Genomic DNA, 15,690 nt, shown 5'->3' on the forward strand with positions numbered 1-15,690 from the left:
ACCAGGCTCCTCCATCCATGGGATTTTCCAGGCAAGAGTACTGGAGTGGGGTGCCATTGCCTTCTCTGCCACCAACTTGACTTCTCAGTAAAATCATTCTTGGTTGAACGTGACAGTTGGGGAATTTTTACCGGGAAAACCTAAACTTCCTGATGTTGGGATTCCAAAAATGTATTTCTCCCTATCTGCCTTGCCATGATTCCTTTTCTTATTCACCCAACTTAAGAAATTACTCTTCAAATGAATAGCATTTCCATATTTCTGCTAATGGCATCATCATTTAGTCAGAATAACTGAAGTTTGTAACTCAGACACTTTAAGTTTATCTGAATTTGTCCTTTCCGTAAACCCTCTCATCCAATGTAGTTTTTTGGTTACCTTTCTTAGCTCTGTCTCCTCTTTTCTCACTATCAATACCACAGTTTAAATCTTCCACTACTTCCCCAGGTTGGATTATTTTTGGTTCACTAAGCTCATCCCATAGTTGCTACTAAATCTTTATCATGCTGTTTCCTTGCGTGAAATGCTCTTCCTCCATTTCTATTAAAACCCTGCCCATTTTTCCAAAGTCAAAAAAAAAAAAAAACCTCACACACACCATCTTCATCCTCCCAACCAGAAGTACACTCACTCTTTTCCGAAAGTCCAAGGTACTTTGTACCACTCATAAGATACTTGCTCAGTTCTAACTTCAGTTCAGTTCAGTCGCTCAGTTGTGTCTGACTCTTTGTGACCCCGTGAATCGCTGCACGCCACGCCAGGCTTCCCTGTCCATCACCGACTCCTGGAGTTCACTCAAACTCACATCCATTGAGTTGGTGATGCCATCCAGCCATCTCATCCTCTGTCGTCCCCTTCTCCTCCTGCCCCCAATCCCTCCCAACATCAGGGTCTTTTCCAATGAGTCAACTCTTCGCATGAGGTGGCCAAAGTACTGGAGTTCAGCTTTAGCATCATTCCTTCCAAAGAAATCCCAGGGCTGATCTCCTTCAGATAGCTTTCATTTATATGCTTACGTGATTTATCTCTTCTTGTATATCTTAAACTTTCTACCTACATAGGCTGTATCATTCTATGTGTCATAGTTAGCACATCTACATTACTTAGAGGTGTTTCTGAGTTGGAGCCTTCATGGAATGAGTTGAGTGTTACACACTGATTCAGGTTAACAAGTAGAAACACAGTAGTGTGGTTAAGAGAAAAACCTTTGGAGGTCAAACAATCCCAGGTTTAAATTTAGTTTTACCAGTTTCTAGTTAGGTGACTTTAGGCAAAGTAATCTCTTGGCATCTCAATTTCCTCATTAGTAAAATGGGAATTTGTTGTTGTTTAGTCGCTAAGTTGTTTCCGACTCTTTTGCAACCCCAGGGACTAGCCCATCAGGATCTTCTGTCCAAGGGATTTCCCAGGCAAGAATACTGGAGTGGGTTGACATTTCCTTCTCCAGGAGATATTCTCGACCAGGGATCAAACCTGCATCTCCTGCATTGGCAGGTGGATTCTTTACCACTGAACCACCAGGGAAGCCCAAAATGGGAGTAGCAGTACCTATTTCATTGATTTGTTATCATAAAAGATGTTGGATATAGAACACTTGCCTTAATAAATTATTATTACCTTTGTAACCTCTATTGTTTCTAGCACAGAATCTTACAACAGTGTTTGATAACTTTTTATTAAATAAATTATTTAGAAAACAAAACATTATGAATGTATTAAATATTTAAAATATATGTGTATATTTAACCATTAAGAAAAAAATTAGAAAGGTAGAGAATACAGAATAAAAACTGGAAAAGTGAAGTAAGAAGTCAATAAATTACATTTTTTTAAAAAGTAAGCAAGAAAAAATTTAATTTTTGATGCAGACTTATAGTCTTAACTCTACAGAATATGCTAGGAACACCTTTAAATTTTCCAATGGGAAAAATCTAATTACCCATTTTTAATTAAAACAGTTCACATCTTAAATTACATATAAAATTTATGTTTAAATACTGTAAGTTATGGGAGGCCCAGTCAGACTCCAGAATCTCAGCCACTGAGGAATTTCTGTGCTGGACCACCCACTGCAAAAGTGAAAAGTTAGTACCTTTGCCAGTGTGGAAATTTCTTCAGAAGAGAGCTCTAAGCTGTCATAACCATCTTCCCCCAGGAAGACCGAGGTAGGGAAAAACACATGAAAAATTACTGGACAGACACTACTTGTCCAAGTTTCAAAGTAATAGTCAAAGTTGGAATTAATGCCTTTAACACTGCAGCTCTCCCAAACTTAAGTCTGTTTATATAGATTTGGGCTGACTTGTTTCAGTCCGCTTCGCTGGAGGATACAGACTTACATGAATAAAGCTAGAATTTCAAGGCAAGTCACGCTATTTAGTTATAGTTTAATTTGGACTTTTTGTTCATTTTTCATTGCCTTTTTAAAAATGTCTTTAGAAACAAGTCATTCAAATAGTAATATTGAAATAGCATTTCTTGAAATCTTGCTTCAAGTTTCTTGGGCTAACCTTTTATTATGAAAGCAAAAGAGACACCCACATGATGCTTAAACCTGGAGAAGGTATAGAAAGGTGCATAGAATGAGCCTTTGCTCATAACTTTCCTAATTCATAAAGACTAATATTTAACATCTTTTACATGAAATGTATTATCTCATCTATAATTAGGAACAGTCTGAAAATCTGGTTTCTTAGATTAATGCAGAACAGATGTTTGTGATAGTGCCTGAAATATAATAGACCTTCAGTAAATATTATTGTGTTGGCAAAAAAGCTGGACAGGTGTGAGTGTGTGTGTTTATGTACACAACTCTCCTTCACCCCCTCAATACTCCCCAGGCAGTGTTAGCAAAAAGCCACTGGAAGATGAGATTTTCTACATAAGTAGAAAGTATATATACTTTATACTTACTTTCTATGTAAATATAACTTACTTATAAGAAAGTAAGTTATACTAACTTTCTACGAAGTATAACTCTGGAGCCCCTGGGGACCTGAGAAGTTTATCTCAAATCCCAGCTCCAAAGACACTTTCTTCCACTCTCGTTAGGGGAGATGACTGTTTATGGGGGTGGGGTGGGCACGGCTGAAGTAAGAACTCCTTGGGTTGCGCTAACAGAAACTAGAATTGAACTACCATGGGCAAAACAAGTAATATGCTGACCTGAGCAGGAAAATCTCAGGAAGGGCGTGGATTCAGCGTGGATTCAGTGGATTCAGGATCACAGGAACAGAGACATCACTAAACTCTCTCCAGCCAGCTCTCATTTCTGCTCCTCTGAGTCAGCTTTCTCTTACGGCAACCTTCTGTTCTGAAGAAGCTGACTTTTGATGTCTCATCTCTTCATTGTGAAAAAGACTGCTTTTCTTCTTTATATCTCATTTGAAAACTCTCAGGATAGGACCAGAGTTACCAGCCTTCTGACTAGAATGACAGAATTTGAGTAAAGAGAAGAGCAGTTCCTCCTGAAGGTAGTCAGCTCTGTTTACAGGAGTATGATGCTGGACAGACAAAGAAATTATTCTTAAAATTATATATGTAAAAATAAGAATTATATTTACTAAATATGAAATTTAAAATTTTCCAGTTGCTTATTTTCTATAAAATATTTTCCTGCCTCTTAGCATCTATCTCATATGTCTTCTGTCTCAAATTTTTTTATACAGCATTGTTAAGTCCAACTCTTTATTCTCTTCAAATCTGTACTTAAGATTCACCTCCTTGAACTTCTGATAAAATGTGGAGAATTGAACACATTTGTTTATTTTTATTTTCCCCTCAATACAATTAAAATGGAAGCAGAAAAGGGAAAAATAGAATAAACCTCTAAATGCAAAGGAAAAGGGGAAAAGACTGTAACAGATGAAAAGTGAGAAACTTTCAGAAGACAGGAGATAGATACAGTGCACCAGTTACCTATTGCAATGTAACAAGTTATTCTATAACTTAGCATGTTAAAACAATAAATATTTATTATTTCACACAGTTTTGAGGGTCAGGAATCTGGAAGGAGTTTAGGTTGCAGTCAAGCTGTTGGCCAGGGCTGCAGACATTTGAAGAACTGGTGAATCCTCTTCCAAACTCACATACATGGTTGTTAGCAGGAGTTTTCAGTTCCTCACCATAAAGCTGCTTGTGAAATACTAACTACAATGGGGGAAGTGTGACAATACAATAGAGAAACTAACAGACCCCACCTTCATTACGGTATCAATGTAACATCACCAAATATTGTCTAAGTGGACATTGCGCGCCTGAGGACATAGCTTCACTTCAATAACATGGAAGATACGCAATGTGAATCTAATCACCTGAAATTATCATGCACACACACACACAAATGAGACATTCTTCAAAATAACTGGCCTATAATCTTCAAAGGTGTTAATTCATGGAAGTGTGTTGTATGCTGTGATATGGGTGTGGGAGCACACAGGAGGAGCACCTTAACCTGATTCAATGCCAAGATGTCAGTGAGGCCTTTTCCACACTAAGGATGTCTAGGCTGAGATCTAGAGTCAGTCTCCAAAGGGGCAATGGAAGTGAGAGTGAGAAAGAGGGAAGCAGGTTTTAGTCTACAAGACCAAGAAAAAAGTCACTTGATCGTATGCCAACTGACGTCTCTCTGTGTATGTATCCTTTCTTTAATAGCAGCAAGTTTGCTCCTTTACCTATCATACCTAAAATGTCACATTTCAAAATGTCTTTAGGTTGTGTTTATTGCTTTAGTCTAAGAAATGTACTGTGAAACACACGTGAAAAGTGTAGAACAACTTTACCTTTGATTGCCTTAGTCACTGTAATCATCATTTTTTCAAACACTATTCATCTCAAAAACTGAGCAATATCATTCTCATAGCACTTTTCATATATTTCCCTAACATATGCACCTCTTATGAAGGGTGTTTTATGATCACATCAACAGAAAATGATGCAGAAGACTAAATTCCTTCACACTGGTAGTTTGCTAAGTGGTTATGAGAACCAGCCTCTTGTCAGATTGTGCCTGATTTGAGTCCTGCCCTAGGCTCAACTCTGCCATTCATTAACCAGGTAGCCTGAGGCAAGTTACTTTTGAGCTTAAATTTTCTCACCTGTCAAATAAGAAAGTAATAGTACCTAATTTATAGGATTGTTGTGAGAACTGATTGAGATAATATATGAAAATCATACTGCTCATTGACTCAGAGAAAGAACTCAATAACTCAGATCTTCTGTATCACTTTTTATATACATTTAGAAAAATTCCTAGTAAAATAAAATCAAAATACAATCATAAAAATATATGTAGAGTGCTATCAAGATAATATTGGCCCATTATTTTATGAGTGTGTAGTTTTGTTTTTTTTTTTTAAATGATGGTAATGGCACCCCATTCCAGTACTTTTGCCTGGAAAATCCCGTGGATGGAGGAGCCTGGTGGGCTGCAGTCCATGGTGTCGCTAGAGTTGGACACGACTGAGTGACTTCACTTTCACTTTTCACTTTCATGCATTGGAGAAGGAAATGGCAACCCACTCCAGTGTTCTTGCCTGGAGAATCCCAGGGACGGGGAAGCCTGGTGGGCTGCCGTCTCTGGGGTCACACAGAGTCGGACACGACTGAAGCGACTTAGCAGCATGGTACCTGGACCAATCAGAGATATTTGTCTACATTATCACATTTTGTAAGTTCCCAATCATCCTCCTTCTTGATTTTTTTAATCCTCAGTAATCTAACCCTCCTTAGAGTGCCTTGTAAGAGACAGCCAGGCCAGGACTAGTGATTCTCCAGCAGAAACTGGGATTTTTGAAAGGTCTACAGGCACTGCAAAACCAACTACACTGTAACTCCCTACCATTCCAATCTTTACTTGTTTGTTCATTTATTTGGCATGATAAGGCAAAACACTTATTTTCTGGTATAATAAAAAATATTAAGTGCTTCAGAGGTGTCTTATCAAAAGTAACGCCACTCTCCCATTGGTATACTGAAGCATGTTTATTTTTTACAGTAGCAGCTAGAAAGTGGGAGTGGATGGGATAAGTGATCTAAGGGATATTTTGTCACCAATAAACTAATAAAAAATATTTGAAGCTTACTGGGCAACAATTAACAGAGACAAAATTAGCTATGGTTTGTTTAGCTTATGACTTTAATCAGTGTCTAATTGGGTTAACACTTTTTTGTTGTTTTTAGGTCGACTAACATTCTTAACTTTTCAAATTTCTTCATCTCTTACTATAAAAGTGAAAATACAACTTATTCCAAGTATATTTTGATGCACTGAATTTTACTGTATATTTGTGAATACTGAAACTGTTAAAAGCGTAAAATAATTGTGAGAGCTGGAGATTATAATCTCTTTATTAATAAAGTGATCCTAGGTTTTGACACTGTAAGCTGGAAAATTCTGTCATCTATGTGTCTCTATAGCCCCCTCCACACTCACACACACACACACACACATCTCCTTTCTGTCTCCATCACCACACACATGTCCCAAGCTATGTATTTTTTAATTTTTAATTTTAGTAAAGATATATTAAACATTAAAATATCTACAGTATCTTATGAACCCCGATAAGAAATATATGATTCATCATCATCCTAAAAATGCTGACATAAATATGATAGTAGTGATGATAAAAAAGATTAAGATGAAATTTCTTCTATAGAATTCTTTTACATATTTGATTTGTCAAGAAAAGATTAGAGATCAATTAGAATTAATCTGAGATTTAATTTATGACAATTTAACATTTTAATATTTTTGAACCCTAATTTTGTGAACAAAGTTTTAATTATACTGTTTGATCAATTCGCATTTATTGAACATCTACTATATAGCAAGTACTATGCCAGGCTCCCACAAAAAGCTTAAAAGAAAATGACCCCCGAAATCTTAACTCACATTAAAACATCCCACATGGTAATTGACAAAGGCATAATATGGGGGGAAAAATAGTTTTCTACAATGGAATATTACTCAGCCATAAAAAAATAATGAAATAATGCCATTTGCAGCAACATGGATGGATTAGAGATTGTCACACTAAGTGAAGTAAGCCAGACAGAGAAAGACAAAAGTCATGTGATATTGCTTATATGTGGGATCTAAAAAAAAGTGATACAAATGAGCTAATTTACAAAACAGAAGTAGAACCATAGGTATAGAAAACAAGGGGACAAGCAGAGGATGCTTTCTCCTGGTTACCACAGGAGAAAGTCAGTGGATAAATTAAGAGTTTGGGAGTAACATATACAAACTACTATTTTAAAAAAAATACTGCTAAGCATCTTTTGCAGCACAAATACTGCCAAGATAATAACAATAGGATATAACACAAGAAAATTAAATGCTTTTTTAAGTGGAAAAGTTCAGAGAACTCACATTAGTATATAAACTCTACACAGGACTATTATGTTTTCTCCTGCAATGTATAATTTTTACAATGTGTACAAACCCACAAGTGATAGTTTCAGGCAGAGAAGGTACTTCCAAAATAAGAAGAGTAAACTGAATTGAGATTTACTACTTTGGTAGTCATAATGCTAAGGTTAATGCTGCCTGGGATGAAAGGAGTGTGCTCACCGAACCTTCCAGGATACCCAGGATGCAATGCGGCTTTTTAAAAGAATGTGCGCAGTGCCTGATGCTAGGAAAAGGCAGACTCCTGTATCGCGTGCTTTACCTATTGGCTCTGACACATTTACTGTTTATTCAAGCACTCCATATTTATAAATACAAATGGTTTACAAGAAGACCCTCAATTAAATAAAACATTGCCTATCTGGAAGAGTAAATACTACAAACACTCTGAAGCCTTAATTCAAATGGGGACAAGCAGAGGATGCTTACTCCAGTAGCAGCTAGAATTCTGGGGAGAGGCTCCAGAGATGGGCGAAGGGCAAAATAGGAATACATGAAGAAGGCAGGAAATAATGGGAAGGTAAAGAAAAGGGATGTGGAGAGATACTGAAATTCCACGGATGAGGCTGTACAGTTAGCTCTTCCTGCTTCCCTGTTCCCTGACAAGGCACTGCACGTGATGCAAGGCCTGCCTGGCAGAGATTTGGCGTTGCGAGGCTGCTCCAGCCACTGCGGCCTCATCTTCTCTCTGCCATCACTGTGGCCCTCACTCAGATTCCTTTCTTGTCAAACTTGTATCCAATCACCCAAGCCCTGTAGTCTATGACCTCTTGGTCAAACTGTCTGTTACCCAGGACACAAATAGATTGAGGGTGTCAGATAACATGGTAATTTGGTGAGGGAGGAGATAGTGGGAGGAGATAGTTGGAGCACTGCAATACCCTTTATAATACCCCTTTCCCCAACCATACACATCTTTTAAAGTATTAATAAATGTCCTTTATCCATCTATGTTTCTCTGTATCTCTAAGTCACCAGAGGGCAATTGAGCATGACTCCTACCGTTTAAAAAATTCATTTCATCTGTTCATTCTCTCTGGGAAGCTAAGGGTTAGAACATTTGAGTCAATTCTCTTTTTCTTGGGGGAAGAGGGGTAACACAAAGCTGGGTGATGACAAAGTGGGCTGTATTGCTTGATGGGAATCACAAAGAATTTTGTGTGCACTGAAGTTAGAGCTGTGACACTGCATGAAGCAGTGGACATCCTGCAACCACATCTTAAATTCAAAGCCATTTCTTCTGGAACTGATTAGTACCCAACTAATACATATACATAATACTCCCACATACTTGATGCCTGCTGATTCTCTGAAAAACCTTGTTCACCATTGTCTCAGTTACCACCCTCCCCCATCCCTGGAAACTCTCAGTTTCAACATGAACACACTGAAGGAGAAGCAGTGGCCTTTGAAGAAGCTAGGACATGACCACGAGAGTAATGGAATGATGCAGAGTTCATCCCAGACATCCACGCCACCACAGCCACTTTATCACACACCCAAACACAAAGATTTGGGTGAATGCTCTCAGTAAAAATTATGAGCTGATACGGTGGAGGTGGGGAGGGGAGGGAAGTTCACCTGTTCAAAAAATATTTTCTGAGAGGTTATTATGGGTCAGGCAATCTATTCTGAGTAAAGCAGCTATTTTGCATAGAAATAAACCAATCTTCTTAAGAGGTTCAAGAACTGTTGTGCACTTTGGTTGGCGAGTCCTGAAAGCTTTTGTAACATCACATCTTTCTCGTGTTTGTAGACACTTTATTTCTTTCCTTGAATCGGGGAGAGGGAAAGGAGACAGGCAGAGACAGACATACAGAAAGGGAATCACCTTCGTAACGTTTTCAGGTGAGGGCACAAGAACTCAGGAGGCGCACTGCTTTTCCAGCTCTTGTTATCTTCTTGTAAGTTCTGTACGTTGGACTGGGCACGTGGATCTAACACGCGAGTCAGCACCCTTGTAACTTTCTATCATTTATGTTTAAAGAAACAAGAGGTCTGAGTAGGAAGAAGGCAGGACCGGGCGAGTGCGACTTGGCGTGGGACCTGAACTTGGGATTTCAGCCTGAAACCTCCGGCCAGGGCTTTCGCGGTCTCAAGACTCGGGACCCGGACACCCGCCCCTTGCACCGCCCACTGCACGCCTCCACTCGGGACCGGCTCCCGCTCAGCTCCCTGCCCACCCAGCCCTGCCTCCCGGGGTCCACCTGGAGCGCCAGAGCTAGGGCTCGATCCCCGGAATCAACCGCTCAGCCTGGGCTCTCCAGATCCCCTGGGCTGCATCTCGTCCTGGAACCGTAGCTGCTCCCACTAACCTTTGGAAGAGAGAAAAAACTGTTCCAGACCTTTCTGTGTACCTCAGGTGTGGGAGGAAAGGACATGAGCTTGTGTTAGAAGGTGTAGACATTAGGTTCCTCAAGGAGAAAGACTGATCCGAGAACTCTGAGCCCTTCAGCCCCCACTAAACCCCAGCCGCCGGCATTGGTCCTTGGGGAAGTGGCCGCCAGGAGGGTCGGTGCGTCGGACTGGTAACATGGCCGAGGCAGCGCTAGACGCCGAGCTCGCTATAGGCTCTCTCTCCCAGGATCGGATAGATGATTCATTTTTATATGTAATGTTTTACTCCACTCTATAGCTCCGACTGGTTAATGTTCAACCCCGGGGCTTGGAGGGGCAGCTTGGAGGGAGGCAGCCAGGGAAGACCCATTCAAGGTATATGGCCGCTTGGGAGCGAAGGCGAAGAAGCCCCAGAGAGGGTGAGGGGGATGCGGTGGGGCGGGGTTGGGGGGGGGGGGTCTCCTCCTGCCAGGGCCTCCCTAAGCGGATTCCCAGAGGGCAGAGAAGCAGGCGGATCCGCGGTCAGAGCCCAGCGCGTCCCTGGAAGCGCAGCCGGGAGGCCGCGCCCTGGCCGGGCCCCGACCGCCCACGACGCCGCCGCCCAGGCCCTGAGCGGCGCGTGCAGGGGCGGCAGGCGCTTCGGCCCAGCGGGACTCTAAGGGCAGGCTGTGGCGCCCTGGCCGCCTGGGTCCGACGCTCGCCCGGGGCGGCAGGCAGACGAGGCACGCCGCGGGAGGCGGGGGGGAGGGGGGCGGGCGGCGGCAGCTGCGGATTAGATTCCAGTTTTGTTGTCCGGAGGGACCCGAGAAGAGTCCCCGGAGGTGCGTAGGTTGCCCTCTGGGCCGCCGCTTCTCCGGGTGCCTCTGAAAATACCGTCAGGGTCATGCGAGGCGGCACGTCTGGCCACCGCCCTTCTCCCACGTCGCCGGCCAAAAAAATGGAACATCAAGATAAAGCAGCTGTTGTGGTCAATACAAAGTGGTGCCGGAGCCACAGTTCCGGCGTCCAGGGAGGCCCAGGGTGATGCCGCCTGCCGGGGGCGCGTTCAGGTGGGGCAGCGGCTCCTCCGCAGGTCCCCCGCAGGGCTGGGCCGCGTGGCCCTGCAGAATCCAGGGGTCCAGAACGCCCGGGTCAGCTGTCCAGGCTGGCACTCCAGGCGCGGGGCGCTTGACAGGCCGGCGGGGCTGCACGAGGCAAGGAGGCTCCGGGCTGGGGAGGGTAGCTTCGCGCCGGGAGCTGCAGCCCTGAATTTGCAGACAGGATTTTTTTCGCCCCTGTCGGAGAATCTGACAAACAAGACCCGGCCTCATCAGATAAGAGTGGCTCCTATGATTTCAAGGGTTTTAGGCTGGGGTGGAGGCACTGAGGTTAGGAGAGCCGTGTGAATGAACATCGCCCGGAGGCCCAGCGCCCGCCTAAGAAGGGTTTTATTTTACTTTCTTTTGTTGAATATTATCTTATTTCCTAACAAAGTGACCTGTCGTCTGTCGCCCTGGGCTCTGGCAGTTGGCAAATCCCTTTCTGTGGCGCTGGGGACAGCCGGCAGGGTCTCCACCCCTGCCGTGGCCACATGCAGCAGGGTGTATCAGTCAGACTCACGGTCCATCCAACACAGGCGGCCGCGTAAAGTGACACTAGAGAAGTCTGTGCCAGTTCATCCGGGAGGACCGAGAAAGATGCCACCAAGTTTCACCTGGATGCAGTAACCCCACCCAGATATCCGCCCAGAGAAGCAGGGTTGAGTGAGTTGGGTTGTTGGTACTACGCAGAACGGAGAAAGTGCCCCCAAACTAGGTTACCATTAGTCGCGGTTCCAAGTCACGTTCCATATGCTGTTCCACCGACTCTTCGGGGACAGCAGAAATTACTCCAGGTCTCATCTCCCCAAAGGAAGGAAGATAAAGGTTCCTGCCCAGGACTGCCTGCAGGGGGGACTGCTGCAAATTATTGGAGGAGCCAGAAAGACTTCGCAGCTCCTGGACGGAGGAAGCATTGATAGAGGGAGTCTCGGAGCTCAAAGGAAACTACCCCAAGCCTTAGTCCTGGTACAAGTGAGCGGGTCATTTTCTAAGTTGTTAGAGAACAAGCAAGCAAGCATATAAACAAAAAGCCCACTTTGGAGTGGATAAAGAAAACAGAAGAGGGGGAAAGATAGGGGGAGAAAAAGATAGAAAGCAAGGGGTGGGGCAAACACCTTAAACATTTTTGCAGGAACAACAGAATAGGAGAAATGGCTCAGGAAAGATCCATCAATGTCAGGGGATGGTGATACACACCCTGCTCAGGGAGGGCCCAGTGAGTCTGAACTTCTCTTAGCCCTTCTGAGAGGAGAAAAAAAATGCAGCTCCCCACACAGCCCCCTAAAAGTAAACACCTTTACCGTATACTCATTAATGTTTTTAAATTTTTTCTTTTAACAGGACCAGTCGTTGACTGAGTAACTTTAGTTTCCACTATCTCCTGTTTTCTACAACTGCCATTGAATTGTTAACAGCGCACTGTTACAACAGGAGTAGCAATGATTTTTTTTTTAAAGGTAACTAAGTAGAATTAAATACATCTTTAACAGGCTATTTTATTTCTTCCAGGCCTTCTCTAATCTTCAAACAAAATCTAAAATCAACATTTATATAAAGTGCATAAAATGCTCAGCACGGAAGTGAATGGAGTTATGCACAATAAATTCTGTTTTCTATCTTTTCAGATAGAAAGACAATGAGAAGTTCTCCTTTTAGGGGTGGGGTGGGGCCAGTGATAAATAAACTTAAGATCAAAGTAAAAACCTGAAAAAGTAAATTAGCAACGTGTCTAAAATCGGATTTCCTCATAACCCATTCTTAAAAAAATCTCATCTTCAATTATTATTTTTTTTCAATTTCAGTTAAAATGCAACTTTCAGATTAGGAAGGCTGGGAGAGAAAGGAGAGCTTTTAAAATTTCCTTCTGAAAATCTGCTATAAGAAATTTCTCCCGTTTACTTCCAGATCTCTCTTTCCTCCATCAGCCACGATTCTGGCTTCTCCTTGTGCTCAGATTAACTGCAGCTTGCAAAGGGGTTTTATAAGACAATCAATAGGGACTCTATATTCATAAATGCCTCTGATCTGATTACACATTCCCCCCCTCCCCTCCTTTTTTCCCCATTCCTCTCAAAAATTTAAGCAGCGAGCCGGGGACTTCCAGCTTTGCAGCTTCTGAGAGCGGCCGGAGGCTGGGGAGCCCTGGCGACGGCGGCGAGGGCGCCCGTGGATTAGGGTGTGGATTGCAGGACAGACCTTTGTTTGGTCACATTCTCGACGGGGGTGCGGGGGAGGGTCGTTCTCCTTCGAGATCGCGCTAGATTTTTATAGACTCGCCTTAAAAGAACTCGCCGCTCTTCATAGGGTTAATTTATGGGGCTTTCGAGGAATATTGGGACTTTTAAGACTCTATTTTTTTTCCCATTAATTTTTTTTTTTTTTGGTTCTACTCCTAAAGTGACTCCGGGGTTTCAGCACCTCGCAGGAAGAGGGTGGGGGTGGGAGAAAGAACAGGGCCAGGAGGAAAAGGGGAGGATGAGCCTCCTAACCAAACCGCCTACAGGGCCAGGCTGCACAAAGTATTTTTAAAAATTAAATTTCTAATCGTGTTGTGGGCCGTAAAACTCAGATTTAGGAAGTGGGGGGAAACTGAAACAAATGTGGGCTCTATCTACCTTTTCCCAGATCTCCACCAATTTGAATTCAGTATTAGGGAGAAGACGAGTTTGGGCCTTAAAAATGTTAAGTTTAAAAAAGGACGACAGGCCAGAGAAAGGATTAGAGTAACAGGTGAGGGGGGCGGGAAGGAAAAGCCCCTGGACCGCGAACGGTCTGCGCGGGGTTCCTGCTCCAGCCCTTCCCAGCTTCAGGGGCCCAGAGGTGGGCGACCAGGACTGAAGGCTCGGGATGCCTGGGTTCCTGGGGGCCCCGACCTCCAGCTCGCCATCTTTGATCCCAAGAGGAGGAGGCTGGTGTTCACGCTATAGATTACATTAAAGGTTCCTTTAAGCACTTTAATACACAACTAGCTCAGAAATCATTAAGAGACCTAGAGAAGGAGAAAAAATACCCTCACACTCACCGGTAATAAATGTTGACCTGCAGCAAAAATCGATTGAGTGGAACCGAGGTGGTGGCAGTAACGATGGCTGGGGAGGTGGGGGGGGACCCGTGTGGAAGCGGGAGGGGCGAGGGAACCGTCTCCGTCAGCTCGGGAACTAGGCTTTTCTCACTTGAAGGGAAAAGGAGGTGCAGAAAGGGACTGAAAGCCGAGCCAGGGTGGGTTGGGAAAGGGAGGTGAGGAGGGTCATTCTCCCTTCTAGAAGTCCTGGGAAAGGCGCTGAGGTGGGAGAAAGGGCCTCTCTTCAGTCTCCCAAGTCTCCGCCCCTAGCCCGCACCACTCAAGTCGGGGAAGTGACAAGTCTTCCCAAACCTCGACTTCCATTTTTGTTTCCTGCGGATTGATTGATTTCCTCGAAATAAGAGTTCTATTTCAGCACAAGCAGACTAGGCCGAGATCCACCTCCTCACCCAGCGCTCCCAAGTCACTCTTGGGCCTGCAGACGCCAATCCTCCCAGCAGGTCTTGTTAGCGCTTCCAGCCCCCCAGCCCCAAATCCCCTCTCCCCGTCCCCTCCCCCGCCGCCCCTCCCCCGCGCCCGAGCCCGGCGGAGGCTCCGCGAGGCTGAGACCGACGAGCCCCGCGGCTCCAGAAGCCAAAGTCCGCCCGTGGGGACCGTTTTCCTCTCCACTGCTCTCAAGTGAACAACAAGGACGGAGGTGAACCTCGTCCAAAGGGCTTTTATCTGCCCACCACTGCCGCGTGATCCCTCCGCAGGTCGGAGGCAGAGCTTAAAAAGGAAAGAAAAGAAAGTTAATGTGCATTAAGCACTGGTCTTAAATCGGGGACATTATCTGCGATGTTTTTAAGTGGCAGCAGCAGTCGCATGCAGAACAAAGACTCAGGGTCTGAACTCCAAAAGCTTATAGGTAGAGTCTCAGTCAGATAAAAGCAACCTAAGCGCAAAATCACAGGTTTTCTCGGCCCCAGAAAACGCGCGGCTACTTTTCGCTCCGGATTCCCCAGGGTGATGTTTGTCGTCGTCGCCCACCGCGGGGGGAGGAGGGGCAGTGATCCGAATAGCAAAAGACCTCAGAACTTCCCCTCCAAACCCCCGCCCCCAACACACCGAGCTCCCTTGCGCCACGGTTATGAAGTCTTTGGGACTAAGTAGTATTTGCTACTGTTTGTTACAAAATTAAATTTCACATTAAAAAAAAAAAAGCTGAAAACCACCAACAAAAGAAGAGTGGGTGCTTAACGCTCTTTTAAACACACCGACCTCATTCCCCGTTTAGATGTCAGAGGATGGGAGGGAGGGCCAGGGCTGTAATTCATCTTGATTTGCTTCATTGTCCCGCAGTTTGCAAACTATAATCCTGTATAATTTCAGGAACAAGCAGGTTTAGAATTAATGGGTCAATATTATTTAAAACAAAACACGGGGAGCATGACCTTTGCCTCAACTACATATTGCTCGACAAGACTCAGGAAACTCCACTCTAACCTCTCAACCCCTGGGCTCTTTGAGAAACTAAAGGGCTGTGGTTATTAGAAATGGGCTTTGTTTCTTTTAATGTCTCAAAAGGATTTGGAAATAGTAATGTAATATAACATGAAGAATCTCTCTACTTAAGCCTGAAAGATAAACGTGGAGGCCTAAATATTTTGAACTGGAGGTGTTTCCTTGTAAACTTATAGACCTATTCCTCTTGAGAGGAATGTATATAAACTGTACATGTATACACACATACATACTTCTCCAGAACAATTTACTGGGTGTGCTGGTTCCCTCCCCAAAGGAGTAAACCTGAGAGTCATTCCAAGCTAAGGTACTTTCTATATTTCTTTCTCCTTTCT

The 15,690-nt window shown here is 43.8% G+C and overlaps 1 protein-coding gene across 1 annotated transcript; it reads right to left on the bottom strand.

Annotated features, from left to right (window-relative positions):
• Window positions 1–10,568: 10,568 nt before the first annotated feature.
• LOC147371140 (uncharacterized) lies at window positions 10,569–13,984 on the bottom strand. Its single transcript, XM_086407066.1, has 3 exons — window positions 13,853–13,984; window positions 11,551–11,673; window positions 10,569–11,037 (listed from the first exon to the last, which is right to left on the bottom strand). Exons 2-3 carry the CDS (start codon window positions 11,629–11,631, stop codon window positions 10,720–10,722), a joined length of 399 nt encoding a protein of 132 aa, XP_086263192.1. The 5' UTR covers window positions 11,632–11,673; window positions 13,853–13,984; the 3' UTR covers window positions 10,569–10,719.
• Between the last annotated feature and the right edge of the window lie 1,706 nt (window positions 13,985–15,690).

This window comes from Bos grunniens, chromosome 6 (genome assembly GCF_055505025.1).
Source record: "Bos grunniens cultivar Pamir isolate PY7600 chromosome 6, Bosgru_T2T1.0, whole genome shotgun sequence".
NCBI lineage: Eukaryota > Metazoa > Chordata > Mammalia > Artiodactyla > Bovidae > Bos > Bos grunniens.

What these genes read in the sequence shown, in the direction of transcription:
- LOC147371140 (XM_086407066.1), bottom strand. Translation starts at nt 11,631, where the DNA reads ATGAGACCTGGAGTAATTTCTGCTGTCCCCGAAGAGTCGGTGGAACAG. An exon ending in ACTTGGAACCGCGACTAATG is followed by an intron (nt 11,038 to 11,550) that starts GTAACCTAGTTT and finishes CTTGTTTGTCAG; the next exon opens with ATTCTCCGACAGGGGCGAAA.